Below are 17,641 nucleotides of genomic sequence, written 5' to 3' on the forward strand. Positions count from 1 at the left end.
GGCTAAGATTCCTCAGGAACGCTGCTAGAAGCTATGCATCTCGTTTGCAGCAGGTCATAACAGCAAAATGGTGCTCTACTAAGTACTAAAGATGCTTGCCATGAAGGGGTTGAATAATTTTGAAACTGGAGAAATCATTATAAGCTGCATTTTTATATGAATTTTGGAAAACTACTTGAAGCATTCATTGTGTTGAACTATTTCAGTTGCTTTTGTTTGATTTGTTCATTGCAAACAGAAGAAATTCTGTCAATTTTGATAATAAACCTGATTTGCAATGGGGGTTGAATAATTTTGATTGCAACTTTATATTAATCAAAGAAACCAGGACAAGGTGATGTGACTCTAGCTTGTGGGAAATCACTGAGCACACAGTTCTCACTCTTAATTGTATCTTTTTCTTCCCAGCACTTGTTATCTGCTATTTCTCAGCATGTACTCGTCTTCTGTAGCTTGCACCTGTTAGCCTTGGACTGTGCAATGTTCTCACCAGCTTGGTGTCTGTAACTTCTAAGAGTGTCTTGTTAAGACTTATGATTAGAAGTGTAATGCTAATCAGTATAAAGATACTGTCTAAAAAATAATAATAATAAGCTGACTGGGCTCATGCCACAGTTATAGATAGGGCAAGAAAATAATGAAATAATTGTAGCAGGTGTGATTAGAAAAAAAACATGAAAGAATCCCTCTCAATAAGGTCATTGTTTTAAGATGGTATATATAAATGAGCTACAGTATCTCACAAAAGTGAGTACACCCCTCACATTTTTGTAAATATTTGATTATATCTTTTCATGTATCAACACTGAAGAAATGGCACTTTACTACAATGTATAGTAGTGTGTGTACAGCTTGTGTAACAGTGTAAATTTGCTGTCTCCTCAAAATAACTCAACACACAGCCATTAATGTCTAAACCGCTGGCAACAAAAGTGAGTACACCCCTAAGTGAAAATGTCTAAACTGGGCCCCAAGTGTCAATATTTTGTGTGGCCACCATTATTTTCCAGCACTGCCTTAACTCTCTTGGGCATGGAGTTCACCAGAGCTTCACAGGTTGCCACTGGAGTCCTCTTCCACTCCTCCATGACGACATCACGGAGCTGGTGGATGTTAGAGACCTTGTGCTCCTCCACCTTCCGTTTGAGGATGCCCCACAGATGCTCAATAGGGTTTAGGTCTGGAGACATGCTTGGCCAGTCCATCACCTTCACCCTCAGCTTCTTTAGCAAGGCAGTGGTCGTCTTGGAGGTGTGTTTGGGGTCGTTATCATGCTGGAATACATGCTGGGATCATGCTCTGCTTCAGTATGTCACAGTACATGTTGGCATTCATGGTTCCCTCAATGAACTGTAGCTCCCCAGTGCCGGCAGCACTCATGCAGCCCCAGACCATGACACTCCCACCACCATGCTTGACTGTAGGCAAGACACATTTGTCTTTGTACTCCTCACCTGGTTGCCACCACACACGCTTGACACCATCTGAACCAAATAAGTTTATCTTGGTCTCATCAGACCACAGGACATGGTTCCAGTAATCCATGTCCTTAGTCTGCTTGTCTTCAGCAAACTGTTTGCCGGCTTTCTTGTGTATCATCTTTAGAAGAGGCTTCCTTCTGGGAAGACAGCCATGCAGACCAATTTGATGCAGTGTACGGCGTATGGTCTGAGCACTGACAGGCTGACCCCTACCCCTTCAACCTCTGCAGCAATGCTGGCAGCACTCATACGTATATTTCCCAAAGACAACCTCTGGATATGACACTGAGCACATGCACTCAACTTCTTTGGTCGACCATGGCGAGGCCTGTTCTGAGTGGAACCTGTCCTGTTAAACTGCTGTATGTTCTTGGCCACCATGCTGCAGCTCAGTGTCAGGGTCTTGGCAATCTTCTTATAGCCTAGGCCATCTTTATGTAGAGCAACAATTCTTTTTTATCAGATCCTCAGAGAGTTCTTTGCCATGAGGTGCCATGTTGAACTTCCAGTGACCAGTATGAGGGAGTGTGAGAGCGATGACACCAAATTTAACACACCTGCTAGCCATTCACACCTGAGACCTAGTAACACTAATAAGTCACATGACACCTTGGAGGGAAAATGGCTAATTGGGCCCAATTTGGACATTTTCATTTAGGGGTGTATTCACTTTTGTTGCCAGTGGTTTAGACATTAATGGCTGTGTGTTGAGGTATTTTGAGGGGACAGCAAATTTACACTGTTACACAAGCTGTACACTCACTACTTTACATTGTAGCAAAGTGTCATTTCTTCAGTGTTGATACATGAAAAGATATAATCAAATATTTGCAAAAATGTTAGGGGTATACTCACTTTTGTGAGATACTGTATGACTGTGCCAAGGCAGTCGCTTTGCAAACCGACTCTGCTCTTGTTATTTCAGTAATAAAGTCTAATCTTTTTTTGCCATCAAAAACCCCGAGACTTTTTATGTTTACCAAAGAAGATTCCACGACACCTGTAATAGATGTTTGATATTCTCTTGTTACATGGTTACTTTTTTGTTCATGTGGACCAAAAAATTTTAATGTGCAGTTTTCTTAGAATAAGGCACCTCTGTCTTGTTGGAGCTATGTTAGCAGAACATATCATGTATCAAGAAAATGTCTTTGTGATATTTTTGACACGGACTAAACAGGAGGACAGAGTAAGTAACTCGACACTTCTCAGCAGCCATCAGAACAGAAGCAGTGGTATAACTGAAAAGCATACCATGTAGAGGACATTAATCACTTTAAGTAATGAGCAGTGTTGTTGGGGGAGAAAATAAAACACACACACACACACACACACACACACACATATACCTACACCTAAATCTAACCCTATATTTAACCTCAGTAACCCAAAGGAAAGATTTTGGCTGTTTAGTATAAATAAATGCTCTTTAGTGTAAACAAAAACCCAAAAAGACCCAGCAGTTTCCTTTATTGGGACCAGCTAAATGTCCCCACAAAATTGTCAGATACTCCTATCCTTGTGGGGACATTTTGTCTCCAACAAGATATAAAACGTTCTTGCTAATTCTAGTTACATTGTTAATACTATGAACAAGAAATGCTGCAAAATGGGAACCTGTTACTGTGTTGTGATGATTCTCAACAGTGTAAAACAAGGACAGGGCAATTTATATCAGTAGTTACAAAATCACAGTTGTGTTTAGATTTGCAGGACTGTCTGTTCGTGTTGTGGGAAAATCCCTCCAGTCAAAGTCAAACAACTTCCAGAGACAGGGGTTATGGATGTCAAAAGAAATGAAACTTTATTTAAAACAAACAAAGGGAGGCAGTCTGCAGAAAGTCTGAATTACATGCGCGCGCACACACACACACACACACACACACACACACATGCCCTTTTATACTTTTCTGAAACAGTAAACTCATCTCTAGGTGGGGTTTTAACCTTTTTTCGCACACACACACACACACACACACACACACACACACACACACACATGCCCTTTTATACTTTTCTGAAACAGTAAACTCATCTCTAGGTGGGGTTTTAACCTTTTCTTTTCTTTTTATTTTAAAGGTTAAAAGCAAACCAATCTCTGTCACCATAATTAATTATTAATTTCTACATGATATCTTATATTTGTGGTGCATGCGTCGTCAGTTAAATTTTTTCGAAAGGTTCTGTCAGGACAAGGTTTTTACTCTGTCCCCAAATTTAGCTTTATTCCTTAATAATTTTCTGGCTTTCGCCCCAGCCCGAAACTCTTTTTTTCTGGAAGCCTTATCTTTAGCTCAACACTGGTCTGCAAGCTTCAAAGGGGTCTTGAGTGGAAATACAGTTTCTGTGAATGTCTAATTGCTCATTTATTGCTGTGCAGAGAAAATACAGGATTCTTCAAGCTCAGTACACACTTAGAATATAACTTGATTAGAAAGTGTTTTATGGCTTTAGGTTATGCTTCTGAATATTGACTATATGTATTGATTATATTTGTTAACTCATATTGATTATTAGATTATGCTTCTAAGTATTGTTTCTAAATGTTAGTTATATATATTGGTTATACTTTATTAACATATCCAAAAGTTAGTTATATATATTGAATATACTTTATCAATATATTCTATATTCGCAACAGTGTTTACATCTGCTGGGTTTCGCCTACATCTCAGCCAAATAAGACCTCCCACACTAAACGCTGTTAGTTCATGTTATGTTCAACTCACTTTCTGTGTGTGTGTGTGTGTGTGTGAGAGAGAGAGAGAGAGAGAGCATGTATGTTTGTGTGACTGTAAGAGAAAGATTTGTATTGAGAAATTGCACCTTAGGTACCAAACAGATTCAAAGTATGTGAAAACACTTTGCTCTCAGTAACATTTATTACTGGGGTCAATATGACCCCAAACATCACGTGTGTAGTCATGTCATATCGGACATCAAAAACATTATCATTAAGTAAAAATATATTATACAAAACATTACATGGTATCGAGGTGTTAACTGAACTATATTTTTAAGACCCAGACGTGTATAACATATATAATATATATATTATATATATAAGATGTATAACACAGATGTGTGCCAAACAAGTGCCAAAGGGAGGATATAGATACTTTCTGTCAACCCTAATCATAACAGAAACCATGGGCTTGAATGCTTCAATGTGAGTCACTATTATTGATGTGAACATGGTTGCGTAACACACTTACTCTTCCATACTCACTAATCACATTCTAAGCTATTCATTTTCTCCCACCAGTTTACTTAACCCTGATATAATGCAGCCCTGTAGTAACTTTATATATCGTATATATTGTTATAAGTACATGATGTCTAAAAGCAGAATCTATTGTCTTTGGGAAGTAGACTGATGAATCATGAAGCTAAAGAAAGTAATCCTCCCCATGTTTCCCTGTAACATGGAAACCAATCCATGTTATGGCAGCAGGAAGGGAGGAAAGGGTCTCGCTATGAGACATGAGGAATGCAAGAACGTGAATGAAATTGTTATCTCAGAAAAGATGATCACTCCTATCTTAAAAAGTCATTTTGGTATTACTCTTATCCTCTATCAGTAATGTTGCTGTCTAGAGTCAAATTCTTGTTTTTCACCGTATAGTATCCTGTTGGAGATACAAAGGTGGCAGAGACGTGTGATTATCATGCTGAGTCATGCTTACAGACTTTCAAGCTTCAACAGAAGTGCTTCTGACTTGTTTATCAGCTCTTAAGCAGCTTACTCATAAAGGAATACGTGTTTTGCCTGAGTTTGGTCTCTTCAAATTCTTATAAGTGTATTTCCACAAGATATGAGTGTCTACCTGGCCTCATGCACAACTGCTGATTGAATAAAATATTTTCTTGAGCACATTCAAGTGTTGGTAGTGGTTTCTCATTTTACAGGTGAATTTCCACCACATATTCTATAAGAAAACCATTTCTTTTTCATACACTGTCTTTAAAGTTTCACTCATTGGATATGGTATCTATTCTTGCTTGATTTCATGAAGGGTGCCAATAATTCTAGAGTCCATTGTATAGAAAAGTCTTTTATTTAGTTTATGGTCAGAAGCCATGCATAGTAGTGTTTTAAAACATTAAAAATATTTTTGATGATAACGTTTGTAGAATGAAAGGAACATGAATGTGAAAATATTTATTTTAGTTTATAGTCCACAAGCCATGAATATAAATCATTAACATTGGTGATGGTGATGAATATGATAAATGGTGTAATTATAAACATATTAATTATAAACTGAATAAGTCACAAATAAAATGATAAAGATCTTGAATCAATAAATCAAATAAATCAATCCTCTTATCTGGTTGTGTGAACTATTCAGACTGACACAAATTGTATTGTTTTATTTTATTCAGCACACATGCCAAGGAGTGTTTGAATGATCGTCTCATTAATGCACAGAAAAACCAAACTAGCTTATTGTCAAGCAAACACATATGCTCACCAGGCCTGCACCTGCTTTTCTGACACAAACTGCCCATGGGGTTCCTTGGACCCAGGTGGTAGAAGAGCTAGATAGACTGGAGTGATGGCGCCCTCGTCTGGAGACTTTGTAGCCTTTGGCCCAGCCATGTCGGTCCTGACCCAGCCTGGACAGCAGGCATTGCACAGGATCTCGTCCCCAGCCCTCTCCTGCGTGAGTCTCCGGGCTTGGATCCTGGTCAGGGTAGTCAGGCCGGTCTTGGACATGCCATACGCGGTCTCAGGCCAGCCTCTTTGAGTGTGTGCATTTTCCTTAGCATCCTTCACGAAGCGCTCCATCAGCCCCACCAGCTCTTCCTCTGTGATGTCATTGCTGCGGAAGCGAGCCTGGAGCTCCGGGCTGCAGCGGCTCAGAGCGATGGAACTCATCACGCTGGAAACGTTCACCACCCTTCCTATGAGGGGAAAGTGACAGAGAGATTGAGTGAGAGAGATGCGTTACCTCTGTTCATGTCTAAGAGCGTATTGGCATTTTTTTTAAAGAAACATTTGAATCTGAAACATCTGAAATCATTTGAATTCGGATTTGTACTGTGAGATTTCCATTCCATTTATGCTTCGCCATCGCCACTAGCGTATTTGTAGCGGTCAAGTGAATTTTGCATCATCCTATGTCCTCCTCCTATTGGTGACTTGAATACGTGCCACGTAGCAGCGGTCACACGCTGCCATTTTAATTAAATATTTCTCAAACTGGCAAACATTGATGTTGACTGTCTTTGGTTGCAATGGCACTAAATCAGAGGAGAAGTGTGCATGTGAATGGTTTAGTGCTTTTCCAATGTGCATATTTACACAATATAGATTTCTTGAGGCTCTGGGTTACTAATCGGAAGGTCGGGGGTTCAAGCCCCAGCACTGCCAAGTTGCCACTGTTGGGCCCTTGAGCAAGGCCCTTAACCCTCTCTGCTCCAGGGGCGTCGTATCATGGCTGACCCTGCGCTCTAACCCCAGGGAAAAGAGTTTCATTGTGCTCCAATGTATATGTGACATTTCTTTCTTTCTAAATTGCAAATGTGAATGATATTTTACAAGGAGTTGACTAATCCAATGGATTATGGATATTCCCCAATAAATACATTATGAAATAACTGCCATGGAATTCCCAATGGTATTCCGCTTGAATACCCATTTCCCTGCTCTCAATTCACCTCATTCAACTAATCAGCTAATTAACAGTCCTTCAAGAGTTGAAGTGGGTGAGTTAGAGGAGGAAAAACACTAAAATGTACAGGGCAGGTGGTTTTCCAGGAGCTAGTTGGGAACTGGTGCTCTAGATCTTCGAGAGATTTCAGCATTGCATCTTGATCATACATTTTCAATCAGAAGTGATACGATACAACTACTCGAAACAAGGTGGAGGATCTGACTCACCTCCAGGCTTGATGATAGGAAGGAACTCGTTGCACATATCTCTAGTGGCGAAGAAATTAGTCTTGAGCGTCACTTCAGCCTGGATACCAAACGGTGTTTTATCAGCCACTGTTACATGCAAGATAAGAAAGGGAGTCTTGTGAATTCCAGAGTGAGACGCAATAACATTTAAGCAAGTTTGGATAGTGATTAAAATAGCATGTACACTCTTAATTTAAATGTGGCTTGAGTGTGCACAAAATAGTATCACATAAAAATCACAGTCGTCACTGTTTAAAATTTAAGCTAATTCAATAAAGCAAAACAGGAGACTTGCACCTGTGCTGAAAAACAACCAAAGACAAACAGAAATCATCCCAGAAATTCTAATGGTTTCCACTACAATACCATTACAATCCATCAGCTGTTAACCATTAAAACCATTACCATTACCAGTAGACATAACATGCCACCAGTAAAGACAACAAATTATCAGTAGAGACCCACAGGGACCATTACAGTCTCCATTAAAACCAAAACAATTCCCATTATAACCAGTAAACCCATTACAAATGTTAGTTTTATTGTTTTTTTCAGCAGGGAATCCCTGGTGTAACCTTTTCCACTGTGATGGAACGCAAACCAGTCCGCGTGCTCATTTCAGTGCACTTCCGCACATTTCTTTATTTACTTTTGAAGGCGACCCCCGCGTTGTTGATGAGCACGTCCACACCGCCGTACTCCGCTTTGAAGAAGTCACGCGCCGCGCGCACGCTCGTCGGGTCCGTGATGTCCAGCTGGCGGAAAAGCGGCGCCAGTCCTTCCGCTTTCAGCCCGTCCACGGCCGCCGTCCCGCGCTCTACGTCGCGCGCCGTCAGGTACACGTCTCCGTCATACTGTTTGCACAGCGCGCGCACCACCGCCAGCCCGATGCCTTTGTTCGAGCCTGTCACGAGCGCAACTTTCCGCACCGACATCTTGCCTGCAATCAAGAAACGGCCCGAGGGCTGAACAGATACACAGTTACTGTACCTCTGGCTCGAGCGTTTTAACTCAACGCAGCAGTCTAATTAGTACGTTAATACTCGACCGGTAATAAAAGATGCACGCGTGAGAATGAATTAGATTCAGAAAAGTACCGTCTTAACGCAAAGCTGAGAGACACTTGAAACAACTGATTCACCGTGCAGAACCGGAAAAACAAGCCTCGCATGCTTTGTTCATTTCCTACCGGACCTATGAACGACCCGGAAGTCCGCGTTCACGTAAAGGACGCAGTGACGTCACCAGCTCCGACACACATGTGGTCGAGGAGAGTGGTGTAGTGAAGAGCGTTAATATTTCACTTTCGTTAAGTCACTTTAGGAAGTTTAATGAAGTTTAAGAAAGACACAGTGTTAGCTAGGGAACGTAAAATGAAAGCAGTGAGATAACCCGAACACCAGGCTACACACACGATGAAGAACAGAAGTGGAAGAAGAGAAAGGAAGAAGAGAAGGAAGAAACGAGTAGAGACGATAAATGGTAACTGTTTTCTTTTCTTTTCTTGTTTAGATTTTCAGTTCTGGATTACAACAGATTTGTAGTGAGCATTAGTACATAACTTGGTGTGCTGTTAAGGGAAAATAATCCATGACTGGGTGATGTGATGTGATGTGGAGGGCTGTTATTACCTCTTTATTTTCCAATAACAACACGTCACAAACATGTGTTTTATTCTTTTTATACCACAGCAAATATGCAAACTCTAAAAAAAATTTTACTGATTAAATAACATTGTACTTTTGATCCTTTTTCAGGTACGGTACGGTTTTATCCCAGATATTTGATATGGAATGTCTCTGTGTTATCACTTAGGTCAGTTGTTCTCAAACTTTTTCAGCTTGAGGCCCCCCTTGTGTAGGGTGCATCCCTTTGTGACCCCCTTCGTGTAGGGTGCATCCCTTTGTGACCCCCTTGTGTAGGGTGCATCCCTTTGTGACACCCTTGTGTAGGGTGCATCCCTTTGTGGCCCCCTTGTGTAGGGTGCATCCCTTTGTGACACCCCCTTCGTGTAGGGTGCATCCCTTTGTGACCCCCTTCGTGTAGGGTGCATCCCTTTGTGACCCCCTTCGTGTAGGGTGCATCCCTTTGTGACTCCCTTGTGTAGGGTGCATCCCTTTGTGACCCCCTTGTGTAGGGTGAATCCCTTTGTGACCCCCTTGTGTAGGGTGCACCCCTTTGTGACCCCCTTGTGTAGGGTGCACCCCTTTGTGGCCCCCTTGTGTAGGGTGCATCCCTTTGTGACACCCCCTTCGTGTAGGGTGCATCCCTTTGTGACCCCCTTGTGTAGGGTGCATCCCTTTGTGACCCCCTTGTGTAGGGTGAATCCCTTTGTGACCCCCTTGTGTAGGGTGCATCCCTTTGTGACCCCCTTGTGTAGGGTGCACCCCTTTGTGGCCCCCTTGTGTAGGGTGCATCCCTTTGTGACACCCCCTTCGTGTAGGGTGCATCCCTTTGTGACCCCCTTCATGTAGGGTGCATCCCTTTGTGACCCCCTTCGTGTAGGGTGTATCCCTTTGTGACCCCCTTGTGTAGGGTGCATCCCTTTGTCACACCCTTGTGTAGGGTGCACCCCTTTGTGACCCCCTTGTGTAGGGTGAATCCCTTTGTGACCCCCTTGTGTAGGGTGAATCCCTTTGTGACCCCCTTGTGTAGGGTGCACCCCTTTGTGACCCCTTTGTGTAGGGTGCATCCCTTTGTGGCCCCCTTGTGTAGGGTACATCCCTTTGTGACTCCCTTGTGTAGGGTACATCCCTTTGTTGTCCCCCTCATGTAGGGTACAGCCCTTTGTGGGCCCCTAGAGGTGTCAAATTTTCGCAGTTTAGTTTTTTTTTTCAAACTAGGATCTTCTGTGTTAACTTTCTCAGATAATAGACTACAGTATGTCCTCCATCTAAGAACTATATCCATTTTAAATAGTCTTGGTATTATCAGCGTGTGGCTGACAGTACTGCACACTAGTATATCAACAGATGTCTCTGGTTGGTGTGTGTCTTAGTGTGCTGTGTATAATTGATTTCATTTATTAATGTTTCTCATTTTTATGTAAATCATAGTGTAAAGGTTCACAATCCCAGCTTACATACAGGTAAAAAAAAAAATTATAAAAATGTTCTAGAATTTCTATGTGCCTCCCGGCACCATCTGGCGGCTCGCAGTGACTCATACTGACTGATTTGTGCATTTTGATTTTTGTGCCTCTTTTAGTGACGCTGTCTCATGAAGCACCTTTCGTGGACTTGAGAAGATGGCTTAAACAAAAAGGATTCAGCTCTAAGTGTTTAATTCCAGCCAGCTTTACAGGTAACAGATAAACTAACCTTATCGTTGTTAGCAGAAGTGTTCTGATGTTAATTGTAATCTGACGCTGTCCATGTTTGGTCCAGATACAGGAAGAGGGCTGATGGCTACACAACCCATTAAGGTAGTTTACAACCTGAATTCTATAACACATACACACACAGACTTAAGTACTGAATGTATAGTTTTTGTCAAAATTCTAAATGATCATTTAAAAAAAAAAAAAATGTTTTGTGTTTCCTCATGTTGTCTTACATTTTGTATCAGGATTTGAAATCACTTAGTGGGACTAATATGCAGAAATAGAGTAAATCAGGAGGGGCAAATACTTTTTGCTGTTTGGTTACATTTAACACCGTGGAATGTCCATGAAACAAGTTAGTTCCTGTTATCACTTGCATCATAACATCTGTAAACAGGAATTCCTCACCAGCCTCTCTTTTTTTCTATCTCTTGAAGTTGATAAGACAAAAAAATACAGCCTGTCATTTATATTCCAGAGAAACGGGAAGGGAATACCCCTGGGACAGGCTCCAGGACCCCTGCAACCCTGTGTAGGATACGCGGCATGGCAAATAGATGGATGGATGGATGTAAAATGTGCAAATTTGATTTAATTTCCTTTTCTGTGCTGTTATATCTCTGATTACAGGCCAACGAGTTGGTGATTTCCTTACCCGAGAGGTGTTTGCTGACTACAAGCTCAGTTCTGAAGAGTTACATGGGCGTATACATAAAGAGGTCCTAATGTCTCACTTTAACTGTTTGGTCTTTTAATTCCAGTCAAGGAGAAGTACTGAACCGGACAAAATTGCGATTGTATAGATTAAATAATGATGATACTGGTGTATTACACACTGTACAGAGACTCTCTATAAACATGTCTTTTTTTTATTTGCACTACAGTGAAGGAAGCATGACATTTAATATTGGCATGGAATGACAATAAAAATGGTCTTGATTAGATTTTTTTCTGCCTGTCCTGTGTCTCTACAGGTGGAAGCCACCAGTATCTCCTCTCATCGCACTTTGTTCTTTCCTTATTGCTGAGAGATATTACGGAGATTCAGCAGAATGGAGCCCTTACATTAAAGTCCTCCCGAAATCCTATACATGCCCAGTTTACTTCTCAAATGACATCATGGACCTCTTGCCTCTAGATGTTCGGAAAAAGGCTGTGACACAAAAAGAACAGTTCGAGGAGCTTTATTCCTCTTCGCTGCCATTCTTCTTGTCCCTTCAGCCCATTTTTACTCAGCCTGTAGAGGTAGTGTTTACTCAGGATGCAGTCCGGTGGGCATGGTGCAGTGTCAATACTCGTACGGTGTATATGGAGCAGGCCCAGAGCGATTTCCTCTCACGGGAGAAGGATGTCTTTGCACTGGCACCTTATCTGGACTTACTGAACCATTGTCCTGAGGTACAGGTAAAACAAATGCTCTGTCTTGCTTTGTTTGGAAGAGAATTTAAACTCAGAAGTGATGGCTTGAAGCAGTGGTGTTAGAGAAGAAAAAAAAAAACCTTCAACTTTAAAGTGCTGGGACTTTCCAGAACTCTGTTTCGGGGCTGTAACTTTACCTGTGACAGTGGTGACTGAAATATTTCTCTCAATTTTTCAGTGTTTCAGTATTCACTCTATTCCAGTAGTACAAAAAGGGCCTGTGTATAGAGAACCAGAACGTCAAACTGTGGTTTTTCCAGTTATCACTGGTCCAGTACCAATGGCTCCGGTTACTGGTACCAACATGTAATAATGGTTCTGGGGGTGGGGTTTCCTGGTTGGGTCGAGTGGCTTGTGTAGTGCATAAAACAAAATCCAAAAAGAATGATGCTGTGTTTGTGCCATCAAAAGCCACATTGTGCTACATTATTGATTAATAGGTGTTTATTGATTTTCTATAACAGCAGCTCTGACAGTAGTTCCAGCTGCCAGTTCTAATACATTATCATTTCTATAGTAACAGCTCATTTACAGGGACTTGTATGGCGGATGCTGCACATGATAATAAACACAGTTAAAAATGTGTTGCTATTAAACACAATATAGCTGTTAATATAAGTGACATTTTCTGTGAGAAGACTTTTATTTAGCATTTATGGAAGGAGTCTCCAGTGTGAGCACTTTAACAGTCAGTGATGAAGCTGTTTCTTGAGGTTTTCCACTGTGGGAAAGTCTTCAGGGCAAGACTTTGTAATCATTGGCTAATTTGCTACCAATGGCAAATTGTAATCATTGGCAAATATCCGTGATATAAAAGGAATACAACATTACATTTACATTTATTCATTTAGCAGACGCTTTTATCCAAAGCAACTTACAAATGAGGAAATACAAGCAAAGTGATATATCAAGCAGAGAACAATACAAGTAGTGCTACTATACAAGATCTTTAATTGAGTTCCAGAAGAAGCAAAGTGCGCAGAGTAGAGGTGTAAGTGCCAGAGTGAATATTTTTATTTTATTTTATTTTATTTTTATTTATTTATTTATTTATTATGGGTTGGTTAGGTGTTCACGGAAGAGGTGGGTCTTTAGCTGTTTTTTGAAGATGGTGAGAGATTCTGCGGTCCGGATTGAGGTTGGAAGTTCATTCCACCACTGAGGAACATTTAGTTTGAATGGTCTTGAAAGGGACCTTGAGCCACGCTTAGTAGGTACTACTAAGCGTCGGTCATTAGTACAAAATACAAAACATTAGGATGTATTGTTAATAGAAAATAATCAATCAAAATAATCAGTCCCTGTCGAAGTGGGCTGCACCACACCACCCTGTTGTTGATTACTTCCTGTTACAGCATGTCCCAAAGTGTTTTATGCGTTTCTTAAGCTGCACTAGTGTTTAAGATTAATTTCTAAAAAAAATAAAATAATAATTGTACCAGTACAAATGAAGCATGAAGGAGCAAATAATGATATGGTGCCGACTTTACAAAATGTTTAGTGTATTGATAAGGTTTTATTGTGTTATTTTCATTTCATCATCATTTTGTCATCAAATTGTGTGGGGTGAATTGAAATGAAATTTAACAGGCCTATTCATCTATAATTTCACTACAACCTCAAAAGCTGCTTAACCAAATGCTCTTAGTCGAAGAGCATTTACTTCATGTTGTTGTGTGCCATTATGATGATGCAATCACTTTTGCTATGGTTACTGTATTTATTCCAGTGTCTCTGAGCTAGAACTCAAGCTCTGCATTGGGCTGCTTTTTATTTTTCAATGTGCCATGGAAAGAACATCAGCAATTCCTTGAAAAAGAGAATGTTTTGGACGAATTGTATGAGCTGTACAAAAGTACTGCTATGTATTTTCTTCTTGTCAGGTTCATGCAGGGTTCAACGAGCTGTCCCGTTGCTATGAGATCAGAAGTGTTCACGGCTGTAAGAAATTCCAGCAAGCCTTCATCTGCTACGGTCCCCATGACAACCAGCGGCTCGTTTTGGAGTACGGTTTTGTTGCTTCTGGTAATCAACACAGCGTGGTGTACGTTGACTTGGGTGAGGATGCCATGACTTTTAGCAAAGTGCACAGAATGTGGGGTGGTTGCATAATTGACATTTTTCATCTTTTCATTGCTTTCTATAGGAACTCTGAAGATGTGTCTTAAGGAAGCAGACAGACAGCTAGAGCAGAAACTTCTCTTCCTGAAGGACAATGATTTTCTAAGGTTTGATTTATTTTCTTTTCAACACTGAATATTAAATCTCCCAAGAATGAGACAGATAATGAATGCTAAAAGTTCTTTTAAGTAAGCTGGTTGAAAAGTTCCAGGACTCATGACTTGTTCCACTATGAAAGTCAAGCTTATGCGATGTACGTCTGATCTTTCTCTCTGGTGAAGAAACCTGACATTTGGTGTGGACGGGCCATCCTGGAGGCTGATGACGGCACTTAGGCTACTGTCCATGAAGCCAGAACAATAGTAAGACACGTTAAAGATAGTCTGCTTACATTGTACTGCCAGCTTCATAATTAATTTGGCCATTGAAAGCAAAAAACCCCACAAATACTAGTATACACATCTTCTGCAGCTCCTGTTGGAAAAGTATCCTCCTGGGGGCACCAGTGAGCCAGGACAGAGAGGACTGGTGCATCCTCAAGGCCCAAATGCTATGCCAGCATCTCTGTGATGACAATAGCAATGCACTTGCGAGGGTGAGTATTCATCATTAAAATGACCATGAAGGGCCTCAAGGATGATGATTTGATTCTGTATATGGATATGCTTCCTTTTGAAACAGTAAATCAGGATGGGAGGTGATAACTGATTTGTCCATTCATTCATCTCCAGTAACCGCCTTGTCCTAGTCATGGTTCCATGGTTACACTGAGTACAAAGCGGGAATATGCCCAGGTTTTTGATGCCAGTCAATTGAATTGCACACACACGTTCACACCTAGGGACAATTTAGAGTAGTCAATCCACCTACTGGCATATTTGTGGGAAGATATGTATTTTGGCAAGATATGAGTCACCTACACCTTATCAGTTGAGAACTGGCAGAATTTTTGTGGGTCGTAAGAATTATAAAAAAACATTTATTTGGATGCAAATTTTGAATATGCCTCATCACTAGGATTTCATCGCTAATCGTTTGACAGTTTTCCAAGAAATCACAAGTTAAAACGAGAGTATATACAAATCTCGATGTAGATACCGGTGTACGAGTGTCCACAATTGATTCATTCATAACGAATGCATTAATTACTGTAATCCATTCAGTAAAGAAGTGAGAACATTTGAAAAGCATTTTACTTTAGCAGTTCACTAAAGAAAACTACAGGCAGGATCAGATAAGCAGAACTTACCATGGAAGATGCCGTCACATTTTATTACAAATTCTCATGTCACATATTGCTATAATAATAGAGATGATCAAATTTCGAAACCAGAATCAATTTCCAAGCTTTTGCAGGGTTCTGGTTAGTCAGGTCTACCTTCCCATGGTCTAGTCATACTCTTAATGTTTTAGTCAGTGATAAATGTACTAAATCATTGAAAACGTATAATTTATTACCACAACGCTGCACACAGTAAAACAAAGCTTCCTTCTGCTGTAAGGTTTTCATAAAGCCAGTGCAGGCAAAACTCTTCATTCAACACAGTAAATGACGTGAAACACACAACATAAGAAACATGACACCTCAAGTGTGTACAGAAAATGAGTGATAGTTTTTTGATTTGTTGCATGTATGCCTTACAAAACACCGGATCTGAGAAATAAATGTTATGACTGTAAAGTCCAGATTCCACCCAAACAATCTGTCCTGTTTGTTTTATGTTGGTGATGTGTTTATGGTGTTGAAAGAAACACCGGTTCCATTTTGTTTCTCAACCCACATAAACAAATCATGTCGTTTTGGCGTGACCTGAAAATTGACCTCTGTACCAGTTCAAATAGTTTACAGTTCAAAACAGAAATACTTTTGCTTTACTGCCGCATGGGATTCGACTTTCCAGAGGATTTTAGTGTATTAATATTGTCTGTTTTTGTCACTTGGGTCGAATTATTTATTAATTTTTTTGCATTTGCCCAATTTCTCAGTTATTACAATTATAAAATGAACACTAAAAAGTGAACAAATTAAAGTGCTACTGGAAATGTCGTTCATACAGAATACTTGGATTGATAGTTTTGTGATCTTTAGCTTGCTTGTATCTTCAGATAGCTCAGCTCAAAGATGGTGCTGACGGGGCTCGGCTGGAGCAGCTCTGCTTGGTCGAGGGTCTGAGACGAGAGGAACAAGCGATTTTAGAACGCTCCAAACAAGTTCTCCGAAACCTTCTGCCTCAGTCATCACCATGGTGACCAAACAGGACTCAGAACATGGAACATTAAAGGATCCGGAGGATATTGTCACTACGTGTGTTCCTGCCAAGACCTGGAGAACTGAGCCAAGTCAGAGCAAAGGGAACCGTGACATTTCTTGGTATGAAGAATAGCTACTCACTATGGGAGCTTTGGAGTTTGGTGTGTCGGTCTTAAAAATAAGCAAATTTTTTTGTGCTGCTGGGTTTTCTTCGTTCCTCATCTTACAAATGTTCAACAGACTTGGTCTAAACAGGAGCATGTCAGTTTGGAAACTTCTGGAATGGACATGAAGAGCTGGCGGGTATCAATAGGCTAGCAGGGTTAAACCATTCCTGTGTCTTTCGAAGATTAAAGTTAACATCAATGTAAGGTTTCATTTTTAGCATCCACATCAGATTATTTGCTGTTACCAAATGTCTTAAAGTGGATTGTTTTGTACTTTTGTGTAGCCAAGCACTACAGCACCACCAGTGGTGGTTGTAAGAAAATGACATACACTGGGGCTGATTTTATTCTAGCCCAGAGAGTAGATTCATGCAGCCTATTAGTGTGAGTGAATTGCCCTCTAGATTGCATGTGCGTTAGGGCTCATATTTTCAGCCTATGGCACTGTTACTTCCGTAACCCGTCATCAACAGCGATGAGAAGCTGCACGTGAAATACAGTCACAGATGTAATGAATATGAACAAGGTGGATTATTTACTCTATCATCCATTTTCCCCCAAAATACCTAAAGTAGTTAGAGTAAGCACACATTATCCAATCAAAGTACACATTACTTAGGACAGATGACATATATATATATACACAAGCCCCAGATTTTAACACTAAACTAGGGCATGTTTTGGATAAAACTAGTCCTAGATTGATGTAGAGTACCTTCTACCCAGAGTCTTCTCTAACAAAGCCATTGGTGCTACAAATAAAATGTACACATGAGTAACAGCAGGCCTATAGCATCATGGATGTTGGTTAATATTATTACAGAAAGCAGGACAAACTCTTTTAGTATGTCGATCTATTCAGTGTACAATTTTACAATGTGCCATACAAAAAAAGTTTATTCTCTATTTTCCCTTTTAGCAGGTTCAGAGTGCATTTCTAACCAACACCGCAAACAAATAAGACACGCAGAC

General features: G+C 40.5%; 2 protein-coding genes across 4 annotated transcripts; one reads left to right on the forward strand and one right to left on the reverse strand.

Annotated features, from left to right (window-relative positions):
* Window positions 1-4,370: 4,370 nt before the first annotated feature.
* On the reverse strand, window positions 4,371-8,571 carry cbr1 (carbonyl reductase 1). 2 transcript variants are annotated; one of them, XM_053616151.1, is made up of 4 exons: window positions 8,487-8,571; window positions 8,039-8,354; window positions 7,369-7,476; window positions 4,371-6,389 (listed from the first exon to the last, which is right to left on the reverse strand). In XM_053616151.1, exons 2-4 carry the CDS (start codon window positions 8,322-8,324, stop codon window positions 5,953-5,955), a joined length of 831 nt encoding a protein of 276 aa, XP_053472126.1. In that variant the 5' UTR covers window positions 8,325-8,354; window positions 8,487-8,571; the 3' UTR covers window positions 4,371-5,952. The 2 variants fall into 2 exon arrangements, with proteins under 2 accessions (XP_053472126.1, XP_053472127.1); XM_053616152.1 differs by having other exon boundaries at window positions 8,039-8,329; window positions 8,487-8,565.
* Window positions 8,572-8,629: 58 nt separating this feature from the next.
* Window positions 8,630-17,598, forward strand: setd4 (SET domain containing 4). Of its 2 annotated transcripts, XM_053616145.1 has the most exons (11): window positions 8,630-8,871; window positions 10,597-10,692; window positions 10,776-10,813; window positions 11,190-11,243; window positions 11,342-11,430; window positions 11,686-12,115; window positions 14,014-14,188; window positions 14,277-14,358; window positions 14,533-14,613; window positions 14,723-14,846; window positions 16,358-17,598. In XM_053616145.1, exons 1-11 carry the CDS (start codon window positions 8,805-8,807, stop codon window positions 16,499-16,501), a joined length of 1,380 nt encoding a protein of 459 aa, XP_053472120.1. In that variant the 5' UTR covers window positions 8,630-8,804; the 3' UTR covers window positions 16,502-17,598. The 2 variants fall into 2 exon arrangements, with proteins under 2 accessions (XP_053472120.1, XP_053472121.1); XM_053616146.1 differs by lacking the exon at window positions 11,190-11,243 and having other exon boundaries at window positions 8,634-8,871.
* The last annotated feature ends 43 nt before the right edge of the window (window positions 17,599-17,641 follow it).

Source organism: Ictalurus furcatus, chromosome 26 (genome assembly GCF_023375685.1).
Source record: "Ictalurus furcatus strain D&B chromosome 26, Billie_1.0, whole genome shotgun sequence".
Taxonomy (NCBI): Eukaryota; Metazoa; Chordata; class Actinopteri; order Siluriformes; family Ictaluridae; genus Ictalurus; species Ictalurus furcatus.